At 36.5% G+C, this 24,198-nt stretch overlaps 3 protein-coding genes and 1 long non-coding RNA gene across 7 annotated transcripts; all 4 read left to right on the top strand.

The window, feature by feature from the left end:
• Positions 1–129: 129 nt before the first annotated feature.
• Positions 130–2,081, top strand: LOC148910058 (uncharacterized). Its single transcript, XR_016120310.1, has 4 exons — positions 130–207; positions 497–568; positions 1,074–1,249; positions 1,890–2,081. It is a non-coding gene; the product is annotated as an uncharacterized LOC148910058 (long non-coding RNA).
• Positions 2,082–3,289: 1,208 nt separating this feature from the next.
• On the top strand, positions 3,290–5,139 carry LOC116289365 (uncharacterized). The gene is made up of 4 exons (XM_089033340.1): positions 3,290–3,381; positions 3,703–3,782; positions 4,183–4,467; positions 4,957–5,139. Exons 2-3 carry the CDS (start codon positions 3,734–3,736, stop codon positions 4,437–4,439), a joined length of 306 nt encoding a protein of 101 aa, XP_088889466.1. The 5' UTR covers positions 3,290–3,381; positions 3,703–3,733; the 3' UTR covers positions 4,440–4,467; positions 4,957–5,139.
• A 2,032-nt stretch (positions 5,140–7,171) lies between these two features.
• On the top strand, positions 7,172–22,007 carry LOC148910056 (uncharacterized). 4 transcript variants are annotated; one of them, XM_089032891.1, is made up of 4 exons: positions 7,172–7,309; positions 7,440–7,521; positions 20,955–21,130; positions 21,824–22,007. In XM_089032891.1, exons 2-4 carry the CDS (start codon positions 7,473–7,475, stop codon positions 21,848–21,850), a joined length of 252 nt encoding a protein of 83 aa, XP_088889017.1. In that variant the 5' UTR covers positions 7,172–7,309; positions 7,440–7,472; the 3' UTR covers positions 21,851–22,007. The 4 variants fall into 4 exon arrangements, with proteins under 4 accessions (XP_088889017.1, XP_088889014.1, XP_088889015.1 ...); XM_089032888.1 differs by lacking the exons at positions 20,955–21,130; positions 21,824–22,007 and adding exons at positions 7,877–8,161; positions 8,651–8,834 and having other exon boundaries at positions 7,177–7,309; XM_089032889.1 differs by lacking the exons at positions 7,172–7,309; positions 7,440–7,521 and adding exons at positions 19,309–19,454; positions 20,633–20,716.
• LOC148910057 (uncharacterized) lies at positions 14,586–17,133 on the top strand. The gene is made up of 2 exons (XM_089033375.1): positions 14,586–14,807; positions 14,891–17,133. Exons 1-2 carry the CDS (start codon positions 14,586–14,588, stop codon positions 16,877–16,879), a joined length of 2,211 nt encoding a protein of 736 aa, XP_088889501.1. The 3' UTR covers positions 16,880–17,133.
• Positions 22,008–24,198: the final 2,191 nt, after the last annotated feature.

Genomic DNA, 24,198 nt, shown 5'->3' with positions numbered 1-24,198 from the left:
AGAATTGTACTCATCTCGAGCATCGTTCTCAGGAACTAATAAGTGTGCACACGCTCTTAACACACTTAAAACGTGTACAAACGCGAATCTTTTGGCAATAAACTGCTAAAATTAAAAATATAAATAAACCTAAGTCATAGAAGATTTATTGCTTCAATAGGCACTGTTCTTTGTAGAATTAATAAGAACCCTATAGTTGAAACCAAGGTAGTTTTTCTTATCTATAACCGGTTTAACTTCTCGACTGAACTTTAGTAGTGTACTTGACAAGAAACTACAAAAGGGAATCGTCAAGTTTAGTTTATAACAATTTCTTTTCTTTCAGTTTATGTCTTTACATTTTTTCGCTCCTATATTTTCCACAGAGAGTCTTCAGCACGACAGCTATGCATGGTGTAGAACAAAATAATAGATTTTTTGTTATTTGAGTGAATGATCTGGTGTCTCAAACACATTGCATGTCGCGAACAATTCTATATTTTTATCTATTTTGCAGTTACATCCAACTGTAAGTACGCAATGAAGTCTCTGGTCATGGTATTCCTGTTCACAGTGATTATGAATGAAGGTAAAATGTTGATGTCGTTCAGTCAATATCATAACTGTTTTCTTTCATACGGAAAAATAACAAGTTGTGTCAGAAAAAAGTTTGAGAAGTGCGAGTATAAAAAACATATCGACAACAAAAATTTTCGTCTAGTTGAAACAGAGCTCTTTACCTGTTTCAGTTCTCATTTTCAAGATCACGTGTTATTCTCCTGAGAATGAGGTTTTTCGTTTTTCGTTGTACATGTGTCCATATTCATGTGTCTTCTCATACAAAATAAATGATACTAGTTAGAGAATAAAGTGGTCTGAATTAGGAACACTTATTTTACGGCCAATTGTAAATTCACCGTCTTTACACTGATCAACAGCTCAAAGCAGAACAATTGATTAAAAAAACTAGATAACATGTAAGAGAAGCGGTGACCGTTTCTTAATCATTGTCCAAAAATATGGCTTCGTGGTTCACCCCTTCCCTTTTTGACAAAAGCCATTTAAAGAAAAATTATTTTACGTTACCTTTCAAGTGATGTTCTCATCTTGCGAGAATATCATATTGAGTGAAAATGAAGGAAAAAATTTTCAAACGGACCACCAAGAATTTCAAGACCCGCAGGATGATGACCTTAAACATGAATGCTGTATCGAAGGTTGTAGTACCAAAGAGGTCCGTGAAACTGGAGACCAACGAGATCATGTTCAGGTACTGTGGAAAGTTATACTTCAACAGTAATGTCACTTATTTATTATAAACCTTCAGGGGTTTTGATCATTTCAGTCTTTACCTTCTCTGGGATCCTTAATAAATACTAAATTAAGTGTCAACACTGCTGTGGGTGTAGCTCGCCGCTTCCTCAAGCTGGAATAGCCATTAGTTCTGATATTAGAGCTCGTTGCTTTTGTGTCCCAAATTAGTTGTAGAAACTAAATACATCGACACTGAAATAAAGTTATTATTATTATTATTATTATTATTATTATTATTATTTATTGCTTCCCTTTTGGTTTTAAGGGTTTTCCTGGTTGTTCCGTTCTGTATTTTCTTGATTCCATGTACTTCGATCATGCCGAGTCTCTGGATGATTGAACTGGAATCGAGAAGTTGCCGATCGACCCGGGTCTCTCCACAGCCGCTTGCAGTGTCGTCACACAACGCTTTCTCGTGACGACACTGAAAGCGGCTGTGTCGCTACTGATAAGTGCTATTCTTAAAAAACACTCATATTTACCCGAACTTTCTCACAACTGATATTGTTTTCATATAATCTTCCTATTTAACCCATTTTTTTATTTTTTAGTTGGTTTATTTGTTTTAATGATTTTATTTTGTTGATATTTTTCAGTGGATAAAAGACAACTGTTAGCCTAATTACTTCCAGTTCCTGACAAGGCCTGATGAGCACAAGAATAATTAACGGGCTGTAACTAGTTTAATATTATAATCTTTCCAATTCGAAAAGCTAATAATATCTGTTATGTAATATTGAATTGTGCAAGTGAAAATCAGGAATAAAGGCAATGATCTTAACAATTAATCAGTCAAATGCGTCAATTAATAGAATTTCCTTAAAAAGGGATGTTCTTTCCGATTTCCAGATCAGCTAGTTTCATGTCAATCAAAATTTTACCATTTTTCGACATCATTAAGTAGAGTGAGCTGTATGCTGATGCTACTATAGAGCATGCAGTTGCATGTTACGTCATTGCCGCCATCTTGGTTGACGATATCAAAGCATCTCTTGTAAGATCGACCAAGATGGCGGCTGTTTCATTGTTATTCATATCTCAAGGGATTTTGAGTCACGTGGTTGCACACACTCTATTGAGGTGCGATAGAAATGGGGAATATACACAATATACATAAGAGTCTTGCAGTTTTTTTAGGCAAGGAGCGAGTATGCGTTAAAAGTCATCAGAGTCATAACCAAGATTTTTTAGTTTGCTGGTCATAGTAAGGGGTTAATCATCTACGGTCTAGGGACCGACTAACCTCTCCCTTAGGTTTCGGCCGAGCTTACTGATCAGTCTGTAAATCTTCGGATAGCGGTGTCGGGGTCGAAATGTCCGGTGTAGCCATAAATACTTTATCTAGTCCAACTTCGATGGAACCGTTGTTTCGTGGTCACACAAGCGTATTCGGGAAAGGTCTATCGTCCATTCATATTACAGCTCATTTCGTGTTTTTTTTGGGGGGACTTGACTGACTCCAGACGTCTGGGGATTTGGCTGCCTTCCATAGAGTTTAAGTAAACTATTATAAACAATCAATTATAACAGGATTGATATCAGGTACAGTCGTTCTCAGTCGCATAAGTGCTTGTTTACGCCAGACATGAACTTGGTGGTCGCTGGACTACAAAGTGAACTATCCATGGTAACGTTAAGGAGCTGCTAGCACGAAAATCGTACTAAATTAAATCGCAACTTTACGTACTGCTGGATCGAATAATCTTTCAAGGTTCTAATAATTAAGAGGAAAAAATTAAGGGGGGGGGGGGGGTAGGGAGGAGACTTGGGCTTCAGAGGAGTGGGTCATCAGTAAATTTTTTAACTTTCTTTGGAGTTTATTTTGACAAAATCGCTTCTCTTCCCTTTTTGAAGGGCCTTTGGAGGGCTACAATTATTTTAACGAATTTCACATCAGTGCCAAGCAAGAACCGCTCTCCGTTCTCAGGAACTAAGTGTGAAAAACACACTTAACACACTTAAAACGTGTGCAAACGCGAATCTTTTCAATAAACTGCTAAAATTAAAAATATAAATAAACCTAAGTTTAGATAAGTTTTCTTCAATAGGCGCTGTTCTTTGTACGGATAACATTTAGTTGAAACCAAGGTAGTTTTTCTTACTTATATCTGTTTAAGCACCTTCTCGACTGAACTTTAGTATACTTTTCAAGAAACTACATGAGGGAATCGGCAAGTGTCGTTAATGGAACAATTTCTTATTTTCCGTTAACTTTCATAACAGCTATCTTTCGGTCCTTGTTTCTCAAGTGTTCAAGCACGACAGCTATGGTGTAAGACAAAATGATGAGAAATTTTCAAATCTGAACGAGCTTATGGTGTCTCTTGCCGAACCATTGTACTGTTTGCGCTAAGACTGATGACTATCGTGAACCATTCTATTGAATTTATGTTTTTATCTATTTTGCAGTTACAGCCAATCATCCGACTGAAAGTACGCAATGAAGTCTCTGGTCATTGTATTCCTTTTCATGGTTGTCATGAATGAAGGTAAAAATGTTCATATTGCCACAGGAATTTCAAACATCATTTAATGTTACTACACTAACATTTTGTAAGATCACTAATTTCGATATACTCTTTCTAATGAAAGCATTGTTGTCTTCTATAACTTATGAACTAAGGTATCTCAAGGGACACGCCCTTTTTCATATGGTCTAAGTTTACAGCCATTTTTGTGGTTAACTTACCACGTTTTTGCGTGCGTATTCTTGCTGTTGTTCTTTGTCTCTGTACGCTATTTGGAGTCAATCCGACGAGTTTTCGCCTTCTTGCGGGCCTACCAATGTCATCATTGTAACAAGTTCACGTCAAAAGACCTGACATGTAAACGGGCCATGACAGAAATGCTCATCACTATCCGTCTTCACTATACATTTTCTTTGCACAGTGATGTTCTCTTCTTGCAAGAATATCATCTTGAGTGAAAATGAAGGAAAGAGTTTTCAATCTGACCCCGAAAGTCAAGCGATGAGTCACGAAGTCGTGAAGGATGGATGGGAGCTCGTGAGGGATAAAGGTCACGAAGTCGTGAATGATGGATGGGAGCTCGTGAGGAATAAAGGTCACGAAGTGGTGATGGATGGATGGGAGCTCGTGAGGCAGGATAGTAGAGGTCACGAAGTCGTGAGGGATGGAAGTCCGTGAAACTGGGGACCAACGAAGTAATGTCCAGGTACTGTAGAAAGTTATACTTTAACGATAATGTCACTGAGTATTTATTTATTATATATTCTATTATTCTATATTTTTATTGGCAGCAATCCAATGTAAATACGTTTATACGGAGCCAATGAAATACGTTGTCTTGTATTATAAACCTTCAGGGGTTCTAATCATTTCATTTCAATCTTTACCTTCTCTTTGATCCTTAATACTTAAATCAAGTGTCAACACTACTGTGGTTGTAGCTCGCTCCCTCAAAATTAGAATAGAATAATAGAATAAATCATTTATATAGCGCCAAAATCCTAAAGTGAATTGCATCATATCTTATTAGAGTTCGTTTGTTCTCTTTTGATTTTTAAAGTTTTCGGGTTATTCCTTCATCAATGCATATTAATTTCTCACGACTGAAATTGTTTTCAAATAATCTTTTTATTTAACCCATGCTTTTCTAGTTGATTTATTTGTTTTAATGATTTTATTCTGTTGGTATTTTCAGTGGATAAAAGACAACTGTTAGCCTAATTACTTCCAGTTCTTGATAAGACCTGATGAGCACAAGAATAATTAACGGGCTGTAACTAGTTAATATTGGTCTTTACTAAAAGCTAATAATATTGTAATGTAATATTGAATTGTGCCAGTGAAAGTCAGGAATAAAGGCCATGATCTTAACAAACCACTCCAATGCGTTAATTAATAGAAGAACTTTGTTAAAAAGGGTGTTCTTTTTTTCAGTTACAGAATTTAGAACATTTTTTAAAAGATAAGGCAATTCATTATAACCCAATGTCAAATATAAAATGATGTTAGCAATATTATTTCTCACGCCGATTCTTAGCCCGGCGTAGCCTGCGTCACATCCGGAATATTCTTCGAAGCAAATTCCGGATGTGATGCAGGCTAAGCCCGGCGTAAATCCCCCCAAAAATATAGAGCAAGCACTTTACCTACGAAAAAAAAAAAAAGAAAAATATAGTGCACCTCTCCTTTCAGAACTCGGAAAAAAGTTAGCGAGTGAGAATTGGAGCAAGTCTAAATCGTAGGCGATCTCGTACCCAGTCCTCCTGCGCCATCCGGTCGTCAGCCCATGGCAAGACCGCTGACCAAAAGTCCGGAAGACTCTGGGCTCAGGGATTAAATCGTACTAGGACGATTTGGCTAACGAGTAGGGTCTGGAAAAGGGGAATGCCGTGAATACGAGGGATGGACTTAAAGCTCACGGCAAGGCCTAAAAATGATACATCTTGTGTCCCTTCGGGGCTCTACCAGTCCCTTCGGAGAGGTGGGCTCCGAGGAATACAGCAACTACCCCTGAGAAAGGTTTTCGCTTTTTTGCGACGTGACCGATCAATAAAAATATCAAAACAAGTTAAAAAATTTGTTATCGCAGCCATTTTATCATCTTAAAAAAGTGTACTGGGAAGCTGGACCGCCTAGTTCACGAGATACTCGGCTCATTCAAACAAGGAAGTTTAAATTAAACTCTGTGCGTGCAAAAGTTAAAGTGCACCCGCTAACCCTGGATACAATAAGTTTCAGTATTGATTCTACATCAAGTGATGAATAGTTGAATGGTGAAATATTTCTTCAGAATGTCGCGTGTTTACTAGTAAGTTATATACGTTTATTATTCCAATATGTTAATGAATGTGTCGTCATCCCAGACATAAAAATTTTAGCTGGTTCACACGAACAGTATTTTAAAAGCATCATCATGACATTCAAGGTTTCAACAATGTTTATGGTAAATGTGATGTCTCACAATAACTAGTGCTTAACATTAAAAACTAAAACAAACTACGTACACTCAAAAGTAGCCTGGGGTGATGTCACATTCAGTAACATATATTGGATGTATAAATCATATCTTAAGATGCAAAGTTCAAAGGAAGCGAATACTTCACCTTTCAACTATTCACTCCATGTAGAATCAATACTGAAAGTACTGTATCAGAGGTTACGTGCACTTTAAACCTGAACTGACTTTATATTATTCATTTGCTTTGACGTTATTCTCTCTCCGGAAAACGGGTGTAACGAGTTCATGTTCTAGTTGAATACAATGCATATCGCACATGGTAGTGTATTGTTTTTTTATAGTATGCATTGTGCATGCATTGTCTTCTATTGACGTTCTATTTCGTTTCTAGAACATGAACTTGTAAACAGGAAATCGTTAATAAATATAACGATTTTACTGAAACAATATATACTATCCAATAATTGAAATAAAGCCAGTTACATAATGGTTTTCATAAACCCGTGAAAGTACATGACACGAAATTTTTTTAATTTTGAAAATGTGTAGTTTATTGGCATTAATATGAATATCATGGTTTAAATTGTTTCAAAAACGTATTTCTCTAGATAGTTAACAATATTTAGCACAAGTTGTGACGTTATTTTGTACATGTTTACAAGTCTTTACAAGGCTTTTTCTCGTTATTTTATACAAACTACATTTTATATCACTATAATTTGGTGCATTACTACCGAATCAAGTACGTTTCATCACAAATCGTGTTTAATTTTCTCAAATATCTCGAGAAATAAGTTTCAAATTTCATCATGAAATTCTTATTATTTCAGTACTAAGAAACCAAATATTATATAAGCAGTGAAATGTTTTTGTGTCATAAACCCTTGAAACAAAGTGTACTAATTAGAGTGTAATAGTCCGATAAACACAATACAAAACAAAAGAATTAGAGAGAGTGTAATAGTGTATTAGCTATTTCAAGTGTATTTCACTTTAGGTTTATATAAACCTCTCTATTATATTATCCGTCTTCAATCAGTTGCTGATGTTTGTGCAGATAGGACTACTTCGAATCCAAGCTAACACCAAGGTAGTTCATTTTTTTAATTATTGCTAGCATATTTTTCTATATAGAGGTGTTTAGCACCACAACTGATGGTGCACACAAAAACTTTGTGAAACATTTTATTGAATTTATGTTTTTTTAAACAATTTTGTAGTTATACAGCCAATCACCTAACTGAAAGTACGCAATGAAGTCTCTGGTCATTGTATTCCTGTTCATGGTTGTCATGAATGAAGGTAAAAATGTTCATATTGCCACAGGAATTTCAAACAGCTTTCTATCATCTAATGTTACTATACTAACATTTTGTAAGATCACTAATTTCGATATACTCTTTTTAAATGAAAGCATCGTTGTCTTCTATAACTGATGAACTAAGGGATCTCAAGGGACACGCCCTTTTTCATATGGTCTATGTTTACAGCAATTTTTGTTGTTAACTTACCACGTTTTTGCGTGTGTATTCTTGCTGTTGTTCTTTGGAGCCAATCCGACGGGTTTGTCTTTTTACTGGCCTACCATGCAATATAGTGATATATTATATTACTGATATTATATTTGTAACACCTTCATGACATTTTCTTTGCACAGTGATGTTTTCTTCTTGCAAGAATTTCATCTTGAGTGAAAATGAAGGAAAGAGTTTTCAATCTGACCCCGAAGGTCAAGAGATGAGTCACGAAGTCGTGAAGGATGGATGGGAGCTCGTGAGGGATAAAGGTCACGAAGTCGTGAATGATGGATGGGAGCTCGTGAGGAATAAAGGTCACGAAGTGGTGATGGATGGATGGGAGCTCGTGAGGCAGGATAGTAGAGGTCACGAAGTCGTGAGGGATGGAAGTCCGTGAAACTGGGGACCAACGAAGTAATGTCCAGGTACTGTAGAAAGTTATACTTTAACGATAATGTCACTGAGTATTTATTTATTATATATTCTATTATTCTATATTTTTATTGGCAGCAATCCAATGTAAATACGTTTATACGGAGCCAATGAAATACGTTGTCTTGTATTATAAACCTTCAGGGGTTCTAATCATTTCATTTCAATCTTTACCTTCTCTTTGATCCTTAATACTTAAATCAAGTGTCAACACTACTGTGGTTGTAGCTCGCTCCCTCAAAATTAGAATAGAATAATAGAATAAATCATTTATATAGCGCCAAAATCCTAAAGTGAATTGCATCATATCTTATTAGAGTTCGTTTGTTCTCTTTTGATTTTTAAAGTTTTCGGGTTATTCCTTCATCAATGCATTTAATTTCTCACGACTGAAATTGTTTTCAAATAATCTTTTTATTTAACCCATGCTTTTTCTAGTTGATTTATTTGTTTTAATGATTTTATTCTGTTGGTATTTTCAGTGGATAAAAGACAACTGTTAGCCTAATTACTTCCAGTTCTTGATAAGACCTGATGAGCACAAGAATAATTAACGGGCTGTAACTAGTTAATATTGGTCTTTACTAAAAGCTAATAATATTGTAATGTAATATTGAATTGTGCCAGTGAAAGTCAGGAATAAAGGCGATGATCTTAGAAAATCAATCCAGTACGTTATTTGGTAGAATTTCGTTAAAAAGGTGGGTTTTTAAAACTAATTGTCAAACATAAAATGATGCAGTGTCAATATTATTTCTCACGCCGGCTTAACAGAAACTCGACTCTCCTTTTGATCCGTGCTGAAGATGATTTTTTAGCTTTATATAGAATAAGATTCTTTATTCCGTTTGACATCTCATCTCACAACCGTCCAATCAAATGCGCACGGAAAACCACGTGATGACCCAGTACACTCAACCTTTTCCCGCTCATGTGTCCTTCTTACAAATATACTAAGTGCCAGAAATAACAACGATAATTAACATAACAATGGGATCCCATAATGCACCGCGTATGCATATATTAACTCGCCATCGGGCCTTCGTCACAGTTCCTTTTGACATCCGGAGGAGCAAGTGCACATCGTGACGTCCCACCTCAGTTCCCTTGCTTGATTTCCGCTATTGTTCTTCCAAAATTCTTTCCGGAGTGATTATCTCAAGAACAAGCTCAGGACACCCATTTTTCTTTGCATTTTTAAAATCAGCATTAAATTTCAGGTTAAAAAAGTTTCAATTTTCAATTTTCTGTTTATTATTTACCAGCCACCTTAAATAACTGAAAGGTTGAGTGCAAGCGTCAGCTTTGCTTTGCTGTTATTCTCTCTCCTCCGCAGCCGTCATTAAAATTAATGTAATTTAAAATTAATGCTTATTGCCAAAATTAGTTTATATTTAAGAAGGTCCAGTACTACAATGCCTGTCGTAGGTTAGAGAGAAGGCATTTAACCCGTGAAATAAAATAAGCTATTAGTCAATGTGTAATAGTCAAATAGACACAAAAGAAAACAATGGAATTAGGGTCTACTAAAGTGTATTAGTCTAACATCTATTTCACGGGTTTAATGCCTTTACTCTAACACTGAACGTCTTAAGAATAGTTTTTCTAACAGATTAATTTATGAATATTACTTATTTTTAGTCCTTTTTGCTTTAGCTTCTTAGCGCACCAATTGATTGTATTTTATCAATGTGAATAAAGACATTTTATTATTATTATCATTATTATTACTGATTATTATTATTATTATTATTATTATTATTAATTTCGGTCTCAATTAACGTCTTCTGAGGAGACTAATTCTCTCTAGACTTAAAAGTTACCAAATATAAACGATTTTACTGAAACAATACTCTATCCAATAATTTTGAAATGAAGCCAATAATAATCTTATATAGTCTTGTTTTAAATTAGTTTTTATCAGTGTTTATCCTCATCTCTTTGTCAAGTCCTTATTTCATCGTTATAAACTTAATTTGTTTTATTCCAATTATAATTTCACTTATTGTTAAATAAACATTTTACTTGAAGTTAAGACATAAACTTATATTCTTGTGTTTATTACTTGTTTCCATGGAAACCGTGTAAAGAATTTCCTTTCCCATGCCTATTGACTCTCCCACAACACAATATGAAGGAAAAAGACAAATCAACTCGCAGCACTTACAGTGCGGACACTCTAACCATGAACACTTCGAGGTTTTTTTGACATTTTTTCTACATTTTTACAATTATCCAATCAGCGATCTCCTTCTTCAAAGGAATGAAACGACTTTTAGGCATCATCCAATCAGAACACACGATATAATTGATGTGATTTAGTTTTTCAGTAGTTCCCATGAGAAAGCTAATAATAGAACTCCTAACGATTGTCATGATTGGATAACGCATTAAGTAAAGTTTGAAAAATGTAGAAAAAATGTCAAAAAAAAAAACCTCGAAGTGTTCATGGTTAGAGTGTCCGCACTGTAACTTTCAATCTGAAATAACTAGTTTAAAATTTTTGTATTATTATCGTTATTAATTATTACATTAATTTTTTAAAAAATCATATTATCGATCTCTATTACTAATTTTTATTTTGATTATATATGAATTTTTATAAGGAGGAAGTTCCTTAAATAAATAAATAAATTCAATTTATCTTTCAAATGTTAATCTCCTGGCCCCCGCAGCCCTTATTTGTGTCGTCACTACGGGGGAGACTAGTTATTTATCGGTGTTGTGCCTTTGATCTCAGTCAGGGACAAGATACGCAAACATGATTTCTCAACAAGTTTGATAGAACTAAAGCTACCCTAGTAGTCTTATTACAAAGATCCTAAATGCAAAGTGATTATCGTCTCAGAATCACTGGTCGCTCGACCAATCACAGCGCGCGAAACTCTATATTCAAGTCTAAAATATATGCATAATCTTTATTGAGGATACCAAGTGGTTTACACGAGGGACCTCCTGAAAAAAAAACTATATATGCGCCTATAACGTAATGATAATATATAGATAACAATGTTGAAAAGATTAAATAATAATGATAGACAGATTATGAATTGTAAAATAGAAAAACTAAAATACCAATTAGATAATAATTATGTGATATGTAAGAGAATTATGATTAATTCATTAATATTTAAGACTATAAAACTTGACGCCTGAAGGAAGCTAGTGTGGGGGCATCTCTTACGTCGTTACTAAGTTGGTTCCATACATTTGAGCTGAAATATTGATAATACACAAGTGCCCCTACTTTCTGTTCGAGGAAGACGACATACGAATATAGTTCTTAAGAGTGGATGTCAGTAAAACTCAAACATTTCGTGGCAAGTGTGAAAAATTCGATTTGTCTCATATTTTGAAGGGAGGTAGGCTATGATGTAATGCAAGCCCCTACACACTTAGTTTTTGAAAATATTGTTTTATTCCCAAGAAATTAAAATATTTCTTTCGAGGCGTCAATATGCTAATTAGAGAGGTCTAAAAATGAGCAGAATTACAGACCTCCTTTGCTAAAACTATACAAGATTAAACCTTTAAAATATAAAAAAACTTCAAGTATTCTATCTGTTTAGTTAGTAGAGTGATTTTTTCGCGTGTAACTTGAATAAAGAATTTTTAGTAGATTTTTTTACAGGACATACTTTCAGCACTCTCAAAAGTAGCTTCAAAACAAGTGGCAATTTTACTATGGCCGAAACATTGGAATCGTTTTATATCCAAGCTATTTAAAGAAGAGGAGTTTTTCTTCAGCTGTACAAAAAATTAGCTTGGGTAAATCAGTTTTCGGATTTTTACGTTCGGTCAAAGTTGCCGTAATGAGCCGTTTTTTCGGTCCCGGCTTAGCTTTTGAAACGAACAACAAAGCCAGCCTTCTCACTCACTAACCAATACTTGAAGTTTCACCAATGCTTCTACACTTAACTATATGCTTCTAACCATGCCAACCTTGTCAATGTAGAAGTTTAAATCCTTTTTTAGAGATTTTAAACGAAGATCCGGTGTTGTTTTGTCATATTATAAACGTTATCTGTATCAACAATGGCTTTCAAAACAACGATTGAATTCGTCTGCACTATTTCGCAAATTTCAGCCTTTTAAATGAAGATCGCTTAGATTTCCATATTTTTCAAGTGCTTAAGATCCCACTTGATTTCTGAAGCTGAACAGCGAAAACTATATATCGATATTTTTGGGAAATATAAAGAACCGCATTTATTGAACATCCTTCGACTGATAAACGGCGACACCAAGTGATAATATACATAATTGGTCTAATATTTGATTGACGGGTCGTAATCAGGAATCGCGCTTTTACTCGTGCGGTGTTCCCTAAAACGACATTGCTGGTGATCACGACTTCGAAATATTTAAGTCATTTAAAAATTAAAATATGGAAAGTTATTGTTCGTTTAAAGCCCTTGCTGGCGGAAATTGCAGCATCGATCGAAAACATCCTAAAGACGAAACGCAAATTATTCCTCTACTAGCTTGTTGTAAAGATATTTCCAGCCATAAAGCAAGTTTAAAGTTCACGGGACCACAAACAGAAGTTGAGTTGATTTTGTGCCGAGTATCTATGTTTAGAATTCCTTCCAATGCAACTTCAATGACGATATGTCCAAACCACCGTTCCATCCTCGGTGTAGGATGGAGCCGAGGGGCAAGCAGCAGGTGTAGAATTCCTCAAACGATCTCTGGCCATGGAAAAAGCGGAAAACGTGTGCCAAAAGCTGACCGGGGTCTAAGCAGTGAATCGTCTAGGTTTATCCTAAAAGAGACTGGCATGTTCATTCAAGTTGGTTCAGGTAAAAAAGTGATGTAAAAAAATGTACAATAGGGAAAAGGGGGATACATATATATGTATACATATCGCTAAATTGTCGACGTTTTTTTAATAGTGGTTGCCACGCCCTGATCTTCGTGTGATCCTCCAGTCAATATATACCTGAGCCCCCACCAGTTCTGTAAAAATTGCGACCAACACTAAATCTCCACCCCCCTCCCTCCACACAAACACACACTCATAGGATGAATAATGACCTGTCCCTTAGTATACAACAATCATGCACCTTTTTTATTACGTTATGCATTGATATTAAACAACAATTATGCTAACATTTCTTATTACCAGGAGTCTGTATAAACTGCCGGAAAAAAATGAAAGAAAAAGTGGAAGATGATAGTACTTCAAGTCTTACGCAGGAGTTTGCTGAAGTAACTTTGGTGAGTCAGGATGGCAATGCCCTATATATATATAATATAGATAATAAATAATGAATGAGGAGATGAAAGGAAGGAAGGAAGGAGGGAAGGAAGGAAGGAAGGAAGGAAGGAAGGAAGGAATGAATGAAGGAAGGAAGAAGGGAAGGAGGGAGGGAAGGAGGGAAGGAAGGAAGAAAGAGCGATTGAGAGAAACTAAAAAACATTATGGAGGGATGGATTCATGGATGGGTGGATGGATGAAGTGTTAGGATTTAGGAACAGGAAGGACGGCGACGGACGGACGAATGTACGAATCGACAGAAGATCTGACGGGCTGACAAAGACAAAGAATAATAATAGAATGTAATGAAACATAATTGAAAATGAAAAGAAAAGAGAAGAAACGCTTATCGTTAACCTTTGTATGTGTAGGACGAAGAAGAAGAGGTATTTTTCAATATTAAGCACTCAACTCCTGTTGCTGTATCACCTGGTTTCTCGGCTTACGACGACACATCTTTCAGTACCTACCAGCCTTCAGAAACCTCAAAACTCTCGGCATATGGCAACCACAAGTCATCAAGAGATCTCCTCAATACGTACCTTGCATCAAGAGACATTAGTCCTATCAGAAATTCATTGACAAAGCCTTGGGATGAAGCCTCGAGTCGAACAAAACGCAGTTATGAAAGGAAAGCGAAGCAAGTTGTAAGTGCGTGTTTGGAAGAGATTGCGCCAAATGATACTGAAATGCTTTTTGCTTCCGTGTTCCATGTATCTCAAACCGACAGCAACTTTGACTCTGCTCTGATGAATGCTCTAACAGAATGTTACAACAGCGCCTCTCACTGGAGTACTCGACGGCAGATCCTATCAATAATAGCGGATACGGTCACTTTCAAGCAGTTAAAGAGATGGCTACCTGACGTAACAATATATCGGTTCAACATAGCCAGACACCATCGTCTTCTCCACGGCAGAGGTGCACTTGTTCCTAATGATAGGAGAACGAGGATATGCATTTCATCAGATAAACTAGATCATTTTTTATCCTTTATAACGAGCACCCACGTAGTCCAGGACCTGCCCTTTGGAGAAAGGAAACTTACATTGTCTACAAATGTCGATATCAAAGTGCCAAATGTCATTCGGATGCTTATCCCCGAGCAAATAGTGAAGTAATACCAGAGTTACTGCAAGGAATCGGACTTTGAACCAATGAGTCGCAGCACACTGTGTAGGGTGTTAAACGTTTGCGCCGCAACTGTGAGAAAGTCACTTCAAGGCCTAGACAATGTGTCTGCGGAAGGAGCCAAGGCATTTGACGATTTAGAAGAAGTGGTGGAAAAGCTTGGCGATGAGTACAAAGGTCTTTCCTGGGTAAAGGACATTACCGAGAAACTTAAAAGTGCCAAGCGATACTTAAAGAGTGACTACAAGGTATGCACTCATAGCTGGACATTTTCACGCGATACCCCATGATCATAGTATTATAACTTCTGATAAATGATGTTCTTTTTTAGGTGCACGTGTCACCGAGTTCGCAGGTTCCCGACCACTGCAGGGCCTACGCACTGAGTTTTCCGGATGACGATTGCTTCATTTCTTCATGTAACCACCAACATAACTTGAGATGTGACAGATGTGATGCACTTACTGCGATTTTGCACGAAATACATACCACCCTGGAGAGTTTCGATAGCTGTGAAACGGAAGAGCTCACCTATATTTTCAAACAAGCTTCAAAAAACATTCTGGCATGGAAGGCGCATCTTCTTCGTTCTGTGAATCAAGATCAATCAAGACTTGACATCTTGAAAAACCTGAATGCACAGTCTTCCCTTCTCATTCTTGATTGGGCAATGAAATTTCTGCCACGAAAATATAGAGAGAGTCAGAGCGATTGGTACGGTAAGCGAGGAATATCGTGGCACATAACCGTGGCCATCAGGAGAGACAAAGACGGCGAGATGCAGATGCTAACATTTGTGCATCCTTTTGAAAGCTGCAACCAAGAAAGCAGCAGTGTTTTGGCAATAGTTGATGATGTATTTCAGCAGCTCAAAACAATAGCGCCTGAAATTATAACCATTTACCTAAGAGCAGACAATGCAGGATGTTATCATGCCGCTTCGACCTTGCTGTTCTTGCAACAAATTGCCTCAAAGTATCAGATCACTTTGTCCCAGCTAGACTTTTCCGAACCGCAAGGAGGAAAAGGATCTTGTGATAGAAAGGCGGCAACAATTAAGAACAAGATGAGAGTATACCTTAATTCAGGTCACGACGTTGAATCTCCAAAGCAAATGATGGAAGCCATAGATTCATCAGGAGGTATTCCTGGCGTGAGGGTGACTGTATGTGGCAATCAACCTGCTTCAAAGTTTCCGGATATCAAATGGAAAGGTATTAGTTTCCTGAGCAACTTTAACTATAGCGACAAGGGTTTGAGAGTCTGGAGAGCGTACGGCATAGGACCTGGAAAATTTTTCGAGTGGAAAGATCTCAACGTACCCCCCAAGCATGCCTCGACAGAATTAAGTACCAACACCGATATGCCCAGTCCTAAAGCTTCGTTTGTTGCAGTTACCGCCAGACGCCGTTTGCAATCCACGTCAAGTGCATTTGATACCCAGGCAGTCCAACCTTCCTCAAATGTTGAAAAAAGTGATGATGACGACACAGACTGTAGTAGCAGCCTTGAAGAACAAGCTTCAGAACTATTCATCTGCCCAGAAGAGGGATGTGTTAAGTCTTTCCAAAAGTTTTCATATCTTCAAAATCACCTTGACTGTGGTGCGCATTCATATGCTCTTGAACACGAAACATTTTTTGATAAAGCAATAATACTCTACGCAACCAAGCTAGAGCAGGGTGCTACCAGTGCCATACCTGAAATTGCATCCGATATTCCATCTCTAGAGCTGGAACAAGAGCTACCTATACTTGATATGGGATGGGCGTTGAAATCTACTGGACAGCAGAGAAAGCGGTTTTCTGAAGCTCAGAAAAAATATCTAATGGGCTTATTCAAGATTGGCGAACAAACTGGACATAAGGTAGATCCTGTTACAGCGTCCAAATCAATGAGAAAAGCAAAAAACGCAGTTGGTGTCCGCATGTTTGGTCCCGAAGAGTTTCTCAATTCTAAGCAAATTGCGAGCTTCTTTTCAAGAGTCAAAGCAAAACAAGTCATTCCTGATGAAATCGATGAAGACGAAAACATTGAAGAGAATGTCAACGAAGCTTCAAGAGAAAAGGCCTTAAATGATCTTGGAAGAGAGGTATTAAGTGTTCTGGCAATTCAACATCCAATCATATATGACACTTTTAACATCTGTGAACTTGCGAAATCCCAATCACGATTATCTAAGTTTTCAATATCCATGCTGCAAGAGATCTGCGCTTCCTGTGACCTGGACACGTCTGGTATTCAAGTGAAGCGGAAAAAGCCATACATCGATCTCATTGTTAGTTTGGTAATGAACAGCTGCAGCTGTATGCAATCTTGACTTTCTTAAGATAGCTGACGACAATATAGCACAGCAGACCTTTTACCGCCTAAAATTTCGTTAAAAGAAATTCTGGTGAATTTAATTTTTAAATTACCGTAAAACAGGAATATTTTTGTTGCAGGTTAGAGGGCTCTTGTGGGCTCATAGACGTGGAAACTCATAAAAGCCCTGTTACACGAGGCAATTTTTCTCGCAAATTGCAATGAAACGCCGTTGCATTACATGTCGGAAAAAATATTGCACATGTAACACCACCCTTTCTGAAACTTGCAATGCAACGTTGCAATCTGCAAAAATATTGAATGAGCTTCTACTTTTTGTCACGTCACACCTATCTCGCAAAATGCAGTGCAATTTGTGTTGCAAATTACCAATACAAGCGCAGCTCTTCCATAGGCCCCGCTGATATATCCGGTTTTATCGCAGACCAAAAAAAGCGCAAGTTGCGAAGAGTTGCGCGCGTCTAACATCTCACCTACGACTTGCAATGTTCTGCTTTCAACAGCATTGCAATACATCTTGCAAGAAAAACTGCATATTTCGTGTAACAGGACTTTTACAGCCGGAATTTTACGGTATATATGTATAACTTCGTAACAGCATATCCAGTATCCTTTGATTGACATTTACTTTGTAAAAATTCTTGTTTAGGGAGCATTCATTTTTTAGGGGAGAGGGGGAGGGGGGGGGGGCGGAGGAATCACACGGGAAGCAAGCTCCCTTACGAAATATAGAATCGTAAGATTTAATAATTCAAGCAAACGCAAATAATCGACTTTATCGAAAATACTCGAAAATAATCATGTAATATGCATTCTTTGGGCTACCAATAACTATTCAGAATCTTCGAAACGAAAGGTTTTTACTCAAAGGTCGGAAAAAGTAAATAGTTCTCAAGTGTATAAAGGCGTAAAAGCGCGATTCCTGATTACGACCCGTCAATCAAATATTAGACCAATTATGTATATTATCACTTGGTGTCGCCGTTTATCAGTCGAAGGATGTTCAATAAATGCGGTTCTTTATATTTCCCAAAAATATCGATATATAGTTTTCGCTGTTCAGCTTCAGAAATCAAGTGGGATCTTAAGCACTTGAAAAATATGGAAATCTAAGCGATCTTCATTTAAAAGGCTGAAATTTGCGAAATAGTGCAGACGAATTCAATCGTTGTTTTGAAAGCCATTGTTGATACAGATAACGTTTATAATATGACAAAACAACACCGGATCTTCGTTTAAAATCTCTAAAAAAGGATTTAAACTTCTACATTGACAAGGTTGGCATGGTTAGAAGCATATAGTTAAGTGTAGAAGCATTGGTGAAACTTCAAGTATTGGTTAGTGAGTGAGAAGGCTGGCTTTGTTGTTCGTTTCAAAAGCTAAGCCGGGACCGAAAAAACGGCTCATTACGGCAACTTTGACCGAACGTAAAAATCCGAAAACTGATTTACCCAAGCTAATTTTTTGTACAGCTGAAGAAAAACTCCTCTTCTTTAAATAGCTTGGATATAAAACGATTCCAATGTTTCGGCCATAGTAAAATTGCCACTTGTTTTGAAGCTACTTTTGAGAGTGCTGAAAGTATGTCCTGTAAAAAAATCTACTAAAAATTCTTTATTCAAGTTACACGCGAAAAAATCACTCTACTAACTAAACAGATAGAATACTTGAAGTTTTTTTATATTTTAAAGGTTTAATCTTGTATAGTTTTAGCAAAGGAGGTCTGTAATTCTGCTCATTTTTAGACCTCTCTAATTAGCATATTGACGCCTCGAAAGAAATATTTTAATTTCTTGGGAATAAAACAATATTTTCAAAAACTAAGTGTGTAGGGGCTTGTATTACATCATAGCCTACCTCCCTTCAAAATATGAGACAAATCGAATTTTTCACACTTGCCACGAAATTTCAAAAATGTCTGATTTTTTCTGACATCCCACTCTTAAGTTCTTAAACCTAGTATTGTAGTTATAAAAATCGCTGTTAAAACATGGCAAAAAAGAGTGCTCAAAAAGGTTGTTTAATGATTTGTAAGCAAAAAATACGCTTTTCTAAAGAAGTGCCAACCAGTCTGAGCCTGGGCAAACGTCCCATTCCAGAAAACAAAAGATAATTGACAACCTAGGATCAATTACTTGCCAAATGAATATTAGTAGACTGCAAACACTCAATCTTGTTTTCTCAACAAAAGCTCCTTCAGATTTATTGATTCGCTAGCTTTTCCCAATAAATTGTTTGATTGAGACCATGTATAGAGCTTGAAATATTATCTGCAACAATCCTAGCAAAATATAAATGGTACTTTATCTGGCGAAGACCGTGTTTTCGCAGATTGAAGTAAAGTCAATTTAAATCTTATTTTTGACTCCCTGAACACGAAAAATTTCGTCGTAAGTTAAAAAATTAATAATCAATTAATAAAAACAATTAGCGGTGTCAAAGTCTAAAACGAGTAAAAACGCGAATTTTAACCTTTTTTAATATACCCACGTCACATAGAGGAATAGTTTTTCAATCTGTTGCTGATCTTTGTGTGGATAAGACCACTTCGAATCCAAGCAAACACCAAGGTAACTCATATTTTATAAATATTGGTCGCATATTTCCAATATAGAGGTCAGTGTTTAGCACGAAAGCTTTGGCCTAGGACAATTTAAATAATAGAAATATTCTAATTTCTGAGGTGAATGATCTGGTGCCATGCACGCAAAAACTTCCCCTAAACCCTTCTATCTATAATTCATAGAGAGGGGGGGGGGGGGGGGGGGTGTTACGCCACAAAATGTAATAACTCGCACAAAATGTAATAACAACGCAAAATGTAATAACTTTTGACGCAAAATGTAATAACTTCAATAACGCATTTTAAAATCAATGTTTACTGAATAGACGTAAACGACACAGTAGAACCGAACAGAACAGAATAGAGAATCGTCTGGGGAAAAAACTGGATAGACTACATTCAAATTAAGAGATATTAAACAAATGCCACGACTTTTTTGCTAAGATTAAATGCTAATTTTTATGTATTTTTTTTCTTCTAATTGATGAACATTGACTAATTAATTTATGTTATTTTGGTACGTTTTTTACCATAATGTGGTAAATTTTTTAAAGTGTTATTTACTCAATAAAATGATTAACAAGTTGACAATATTGCATATTAAACAAGCCCTCATCCATGAGACATGTCGGGATTCAATACGATAGTTTTAACATACTTCAATAATTAAAACCATTAAAGTATGTTGATCCTGAGTTGGCTTGACATTGGTGATATATATGAAGAGTTGCTGATTTTTTCCTCAAATATATTACTGTTGGAGTGAGTGGACTTGCTTTGTAAAAATCCACACGTTGAAATCGTGTATTCAACATGAATATTTATCTTAACGGTTCATGCCAAATTCAAGTTAAAGTCATCTGGTATGGTTCGTATACCGAACAAATATTGATTTTCTGGATATTTAAAATGCGTTATTGAAGTTATTACATTTTGCGTTGTTATTACATTTTGTGCGAGTTATTACATTTTGTGGCGTAACAGGGGCGGATTTACCATTTTCCCGCCAAATCCACAGAAATTCTGCGTGCATTATTTAAATTTTGGTGCCGAAATCAACCTTTCTTTGGAGAGGGCCGGGTGGGCACTTAATTTGGAGTCCTCTTTGACACCCCCTCCCTCTTCCCCAGCTAGTGCCTTGTTTTGAACTTATATTCATGTTATCTATTTTGTTATTAACTATAGCCAAATAATCAAAATCTTCCAGTTGAAAGTGTACAATGAAGTCTCTGGTCATCGTATTCCTGTTCATGGTGATTATAAATGAAGGTAAAAATGTTCATATGGCCATAGTTAATAGTTAATGCGAGTTAATGACCCTCTATTAACTATGATCCGCGATATGGCTATAATCATAAATTGTTTCAAGCATGTGGAAAAACTTTGGGAAGTTTGCGCATGAAATCTCCCCGCACAACACCTTCATGACAAAAGATCTGACATGTAAACGGGGCTTGACAGAAATGCTCATCACTAACCGTCTTCACTATGCATTTTCTTTGCACAGTGATGTTCTCTTCTTGCAAGAATGTCATCTTGAGTGAAAATGAAGGAAAGAGTTTTCAATCTGACCCCGATGGCCAAGAGATGAACAAGCGTACGTCGCTTCATGAGGAATGCTGTCACGAGGGATGTAACACTGAAGAGGTGCACGAAAGTGGATACCCAGGAAGTGCATTGCAGGTAGAAAGTTATCCTTAATTCACAGGGAGCCCAAGCTACAATCTTGGACAAAACAAATTGAGAATTTTTCATCCAATCATGTAATAGTAGAATTTCCCCTTATTACAAAACTTTTATTGTCCGTACCCCTTCTCCCCCAGGACAATGTTGGTCCCAATAGGAAAAGCAGCCCTGTCGCCCTCGAAACAACATTGTTTTAAGGGGAATTTTCATTTTTATTTCATATTTGGAAGAATTTATTGAGCTTAAGTATCGCCATACATTTTTTTTATAACATGACATTACAGATACCTAGCTTGGGCTACCTGTGACTTATTGACGCTCCCTCCCTAGGTGAGGTGGTGCACAGGCTAATTTTTGGAAATCGGGATTTTATTTTTTAATCTTCATAAACCTCAGAAGTTTTCGGACCATTTCAATCTTTCTTCGATCGGGAGGGGGAATGTACATTCGGAAATTAAATGCCAACCCCGCTGTGACGGTAGTCTCGTTCCCTGGAAGAGTATTTGCGTTGGCAGAATAGTTGGCTTATTACGGGGGAGACTTTTACAATGCGCGGGATTTTACAGTATGCGGTATTTCTAATTATATCATACGGTATTTCCCACAACATTGTTTCCAAATAATTTAACCCGATTTTTTTTCTAGTTGGTTTATTTGTTTTAATTATTTTATACTATTGTTATTTTTCAGTGGATAACAGCCAACTGTCAACACTAAACTTCTTCAAGTTCCTGATAAGACCTGATGAGCACAAGAATAATTAACGGGCTGTAACTAATTAAATATTAATCTTAATTCTAAAAGCTAATAATATTGTTATGTGATATTGAATTGTGCCAGTGAAAGTCAGGAATAAAGGCGATGATCTTAACTACTCCAATGCGTTAATTAGTAGAATTTCGTTAAAAAGGTGGTTTTTTTAAACTCAATGTCAAATATAAAATGATGTTGGCAATATTATTTCTCACGCCGGTTTAACAGAAACTCGACTCTCCTTTTGATCCTTGCTGAAGATGGCTTTTTAGCTTTATATAGAATAAGATTCTTTATTTGACATCTCATCTCACAACCGTCCAATCAAATGCGCACGGAAAACCACGTGATGACCCAGTACACTCAATCTTTTCCCGCTCATATGTCCTTCTTACAAATATTCTAAGTGCCAAAAATAACGTTCCCATAATGCACCGTGCATGCATATATTAACCCGCCATCGGGCCTTTGTCACAGTTCCTCTTGACATCCCGAGGAGCAAGTGCACATCGCGACTTCCCCCCTCCCTCCCTCCCCCCCCCCCCCCCCCCCTTCCATGGCGTACGATCCCCGCCAAAATTCATGTTTGGATTTGGATCTAACCAAAATGTTATTTGGTGTAGAATAAGTAAAGACTTTTTCCATCTAACAAATGACATATACGTAGGCACAATTTACCTAAGCCCAAATAATTATGCAAAAGAGAATGATGAAGATATATTGCAGGATATAGAACTAGATATAATTAATTTTTCAACTAAAGGTGAAGTCATTCTACAAGGCGACTTTAATGCACGAACTGGGGAAATCCAGGAATACATAAATGATGATGACAGTAAGTACCTTAATTTACCTGATGATTATCTCATTGACAATCAAATGAAAAGGTACTCTAAAGACAAAGAGAACGTCGATAAAAGGGGTAAATGTCTAATAGATATTTGCACGGCTTGCAATTTACGAATCTTTAATGGAAGGGTTGTTGGTGACTTGACGGGCAAAAAGACTTGTTTTCGATACAACGGAAATAGTCTAGTCGACTATGTAATCGGGAGTACAAATCTACTTGAAAAAGCTCGATTTTTGAAGGTTAATCCACTAATGCCAGATCTATCCGATCATTGTCATATTTCTTATGGAATAGAAATCCAACTTTACCCCAAAAACAGTGGAAACAAAGAAAGAGAAGAAAATAGGGAATTTTCGACAATTTCTAGCTTAAAGTGGCATACTGGAAATATCGATAAATTACAAAACATTTTAAGCACTACAGAAATGCAAGCAACGCTACGCGAATCAATAGAAAACGCAGATAATGTAGACTCAATGGTTAAGGCATTTACTGAAACCCTAACAAGCATAGGAACAGAAGCAGGTCTTTGTTCCCTAACTAAACAAACTAAAGCATTTAAAGAAAATACAGATTCACAAAAGTGGTTTGATTCAGAATGTGAAAACGAAAAGAAAAATCTTCGATCTCTTGGAAAACAAATTTGTAGGAATCCAAATAATGAACAACTTCGTAGGAATCTACATACCCATAAAAGGTCCTTTCGAAGCATGTGTAGACGTAAGAAAAACAAATATTTCAATTCAAAATTAATGAACCTTGACCTCAAAGATTCGAAATCCACCTGGAAGTCTTTGAAACAACTTTTTAATGTAGGCAAAGTAAAAAATGCAAACTCCTGTCGAGCAAACGAAAAGGACTTATTTAATCACTTCAAGACGCTTAATAGCTCCCAGACATCTGCAGTAAATACTACGGAGACCTTAGAACAGTCGCAAAGTCAAGGGGAATTAGATTTTTCCATTACAGATCAAGAAGTATATGAAGTTCTAAGTAACCTAAAGAAACATAAAGCTCCCGGCCCTGATAATATTCCAAATGAGCTATTGATAACGGGAAAGGAAGCACTAAAAGGACACCTAACGGTAATTTTCAATAAAATCCTAGACAACGGAAAGTTTCCCTGTTCATGGAATCTAGGATATATTGTTCCATTGCATAAAAAGGACGATCCAACGAAAGCTGAAAATTACCGTGGAATAACACTCCTTTCTGCAATTGGCAAAGTTTTTACGGCAATACTTAACAAACGGCTCTATGATTACCTAACTACGAATAATATAATTAAACAGGAACAGGGTGGGTTTAGAAAAAAGCACGGAACAACAGATAGTATTTTTATTCTGAAATCCGTAATCGATAAATATGTTAAAAGTAAGCCACGGAAGAAAAATAATTTCCTTTTTTCCTGCTTTGTAGATTTTCAAAAAGCGTTTGACTGCATCCCAAGGAAAAAATTAAT

Source organism: Actinia tenebrosa, unplaced genomic scaffold, assembly GCF_029948245.1.
Source record: "Actinia tenebrosa isolate PJP-AT-01 unplaced genomic scaffold, QUT_ActTen_1.0 PGA_scaffold1__47_contigs__length_23844297, whole genome shotgun sequence".
In the NCBI taxonomy this organism is placed as follows: Eukaryota; Metazoa; Cnidaria; class Anthozoa; order Actiniaria; family Actiniidae; genus Actinia; species Actinia tenebrosa.
This window is presented reverse-complemented; position numbering and strand designations above follow the sequence as displayed.

Excerpts from the sequence above, each read along its gene's own strand:
- LOC116289365 (XM_089033340.1), top strand. The coding sequence starts at position 3,734 with ATGAAGTCTCTGGTCATTGTATTCCTTTTCATGGTTGTCATGAATGAA. Across the intron at positions 3,783-4,182 it reads CATGGTTGTCATGAATGAAG|TGATGTTCTCTTCTTGCAAG; the intron begins GTAAAAATGTTC and ends TTCTTTGCACAG.
- LOC148910056 (XM_089032888.1), top strand. The coding sequence starts at position 7,473 with ATGAAGTCTCTGGTCATTGTATTCCTGTTCATGGTTGTCATGAATGAA. Across the intron at positions 7,522-7,876 it reads CATGGTTGTCATGAATGAAG|TGATGTTTTCTTCTTGCAAG; the intron begins GTAAAAATGTTC and ends TTCTTTGCACAG.
- LOC148910057 (XM_089033375.1), top strand. The coding sequence starts at position 14,586 with ATGAGTCGCAGCACACTGTGTAGGGTGTTAAACGTTTGCGCCGCAACT. Across the intron at positions 14,808-14,890 it reads ACTTAAAGAGTGACTACAAG|GTGCACGTGTCACCGAGTTC; the intron begins GTATGCACTCAT and ends GTTCTTTTTTAG.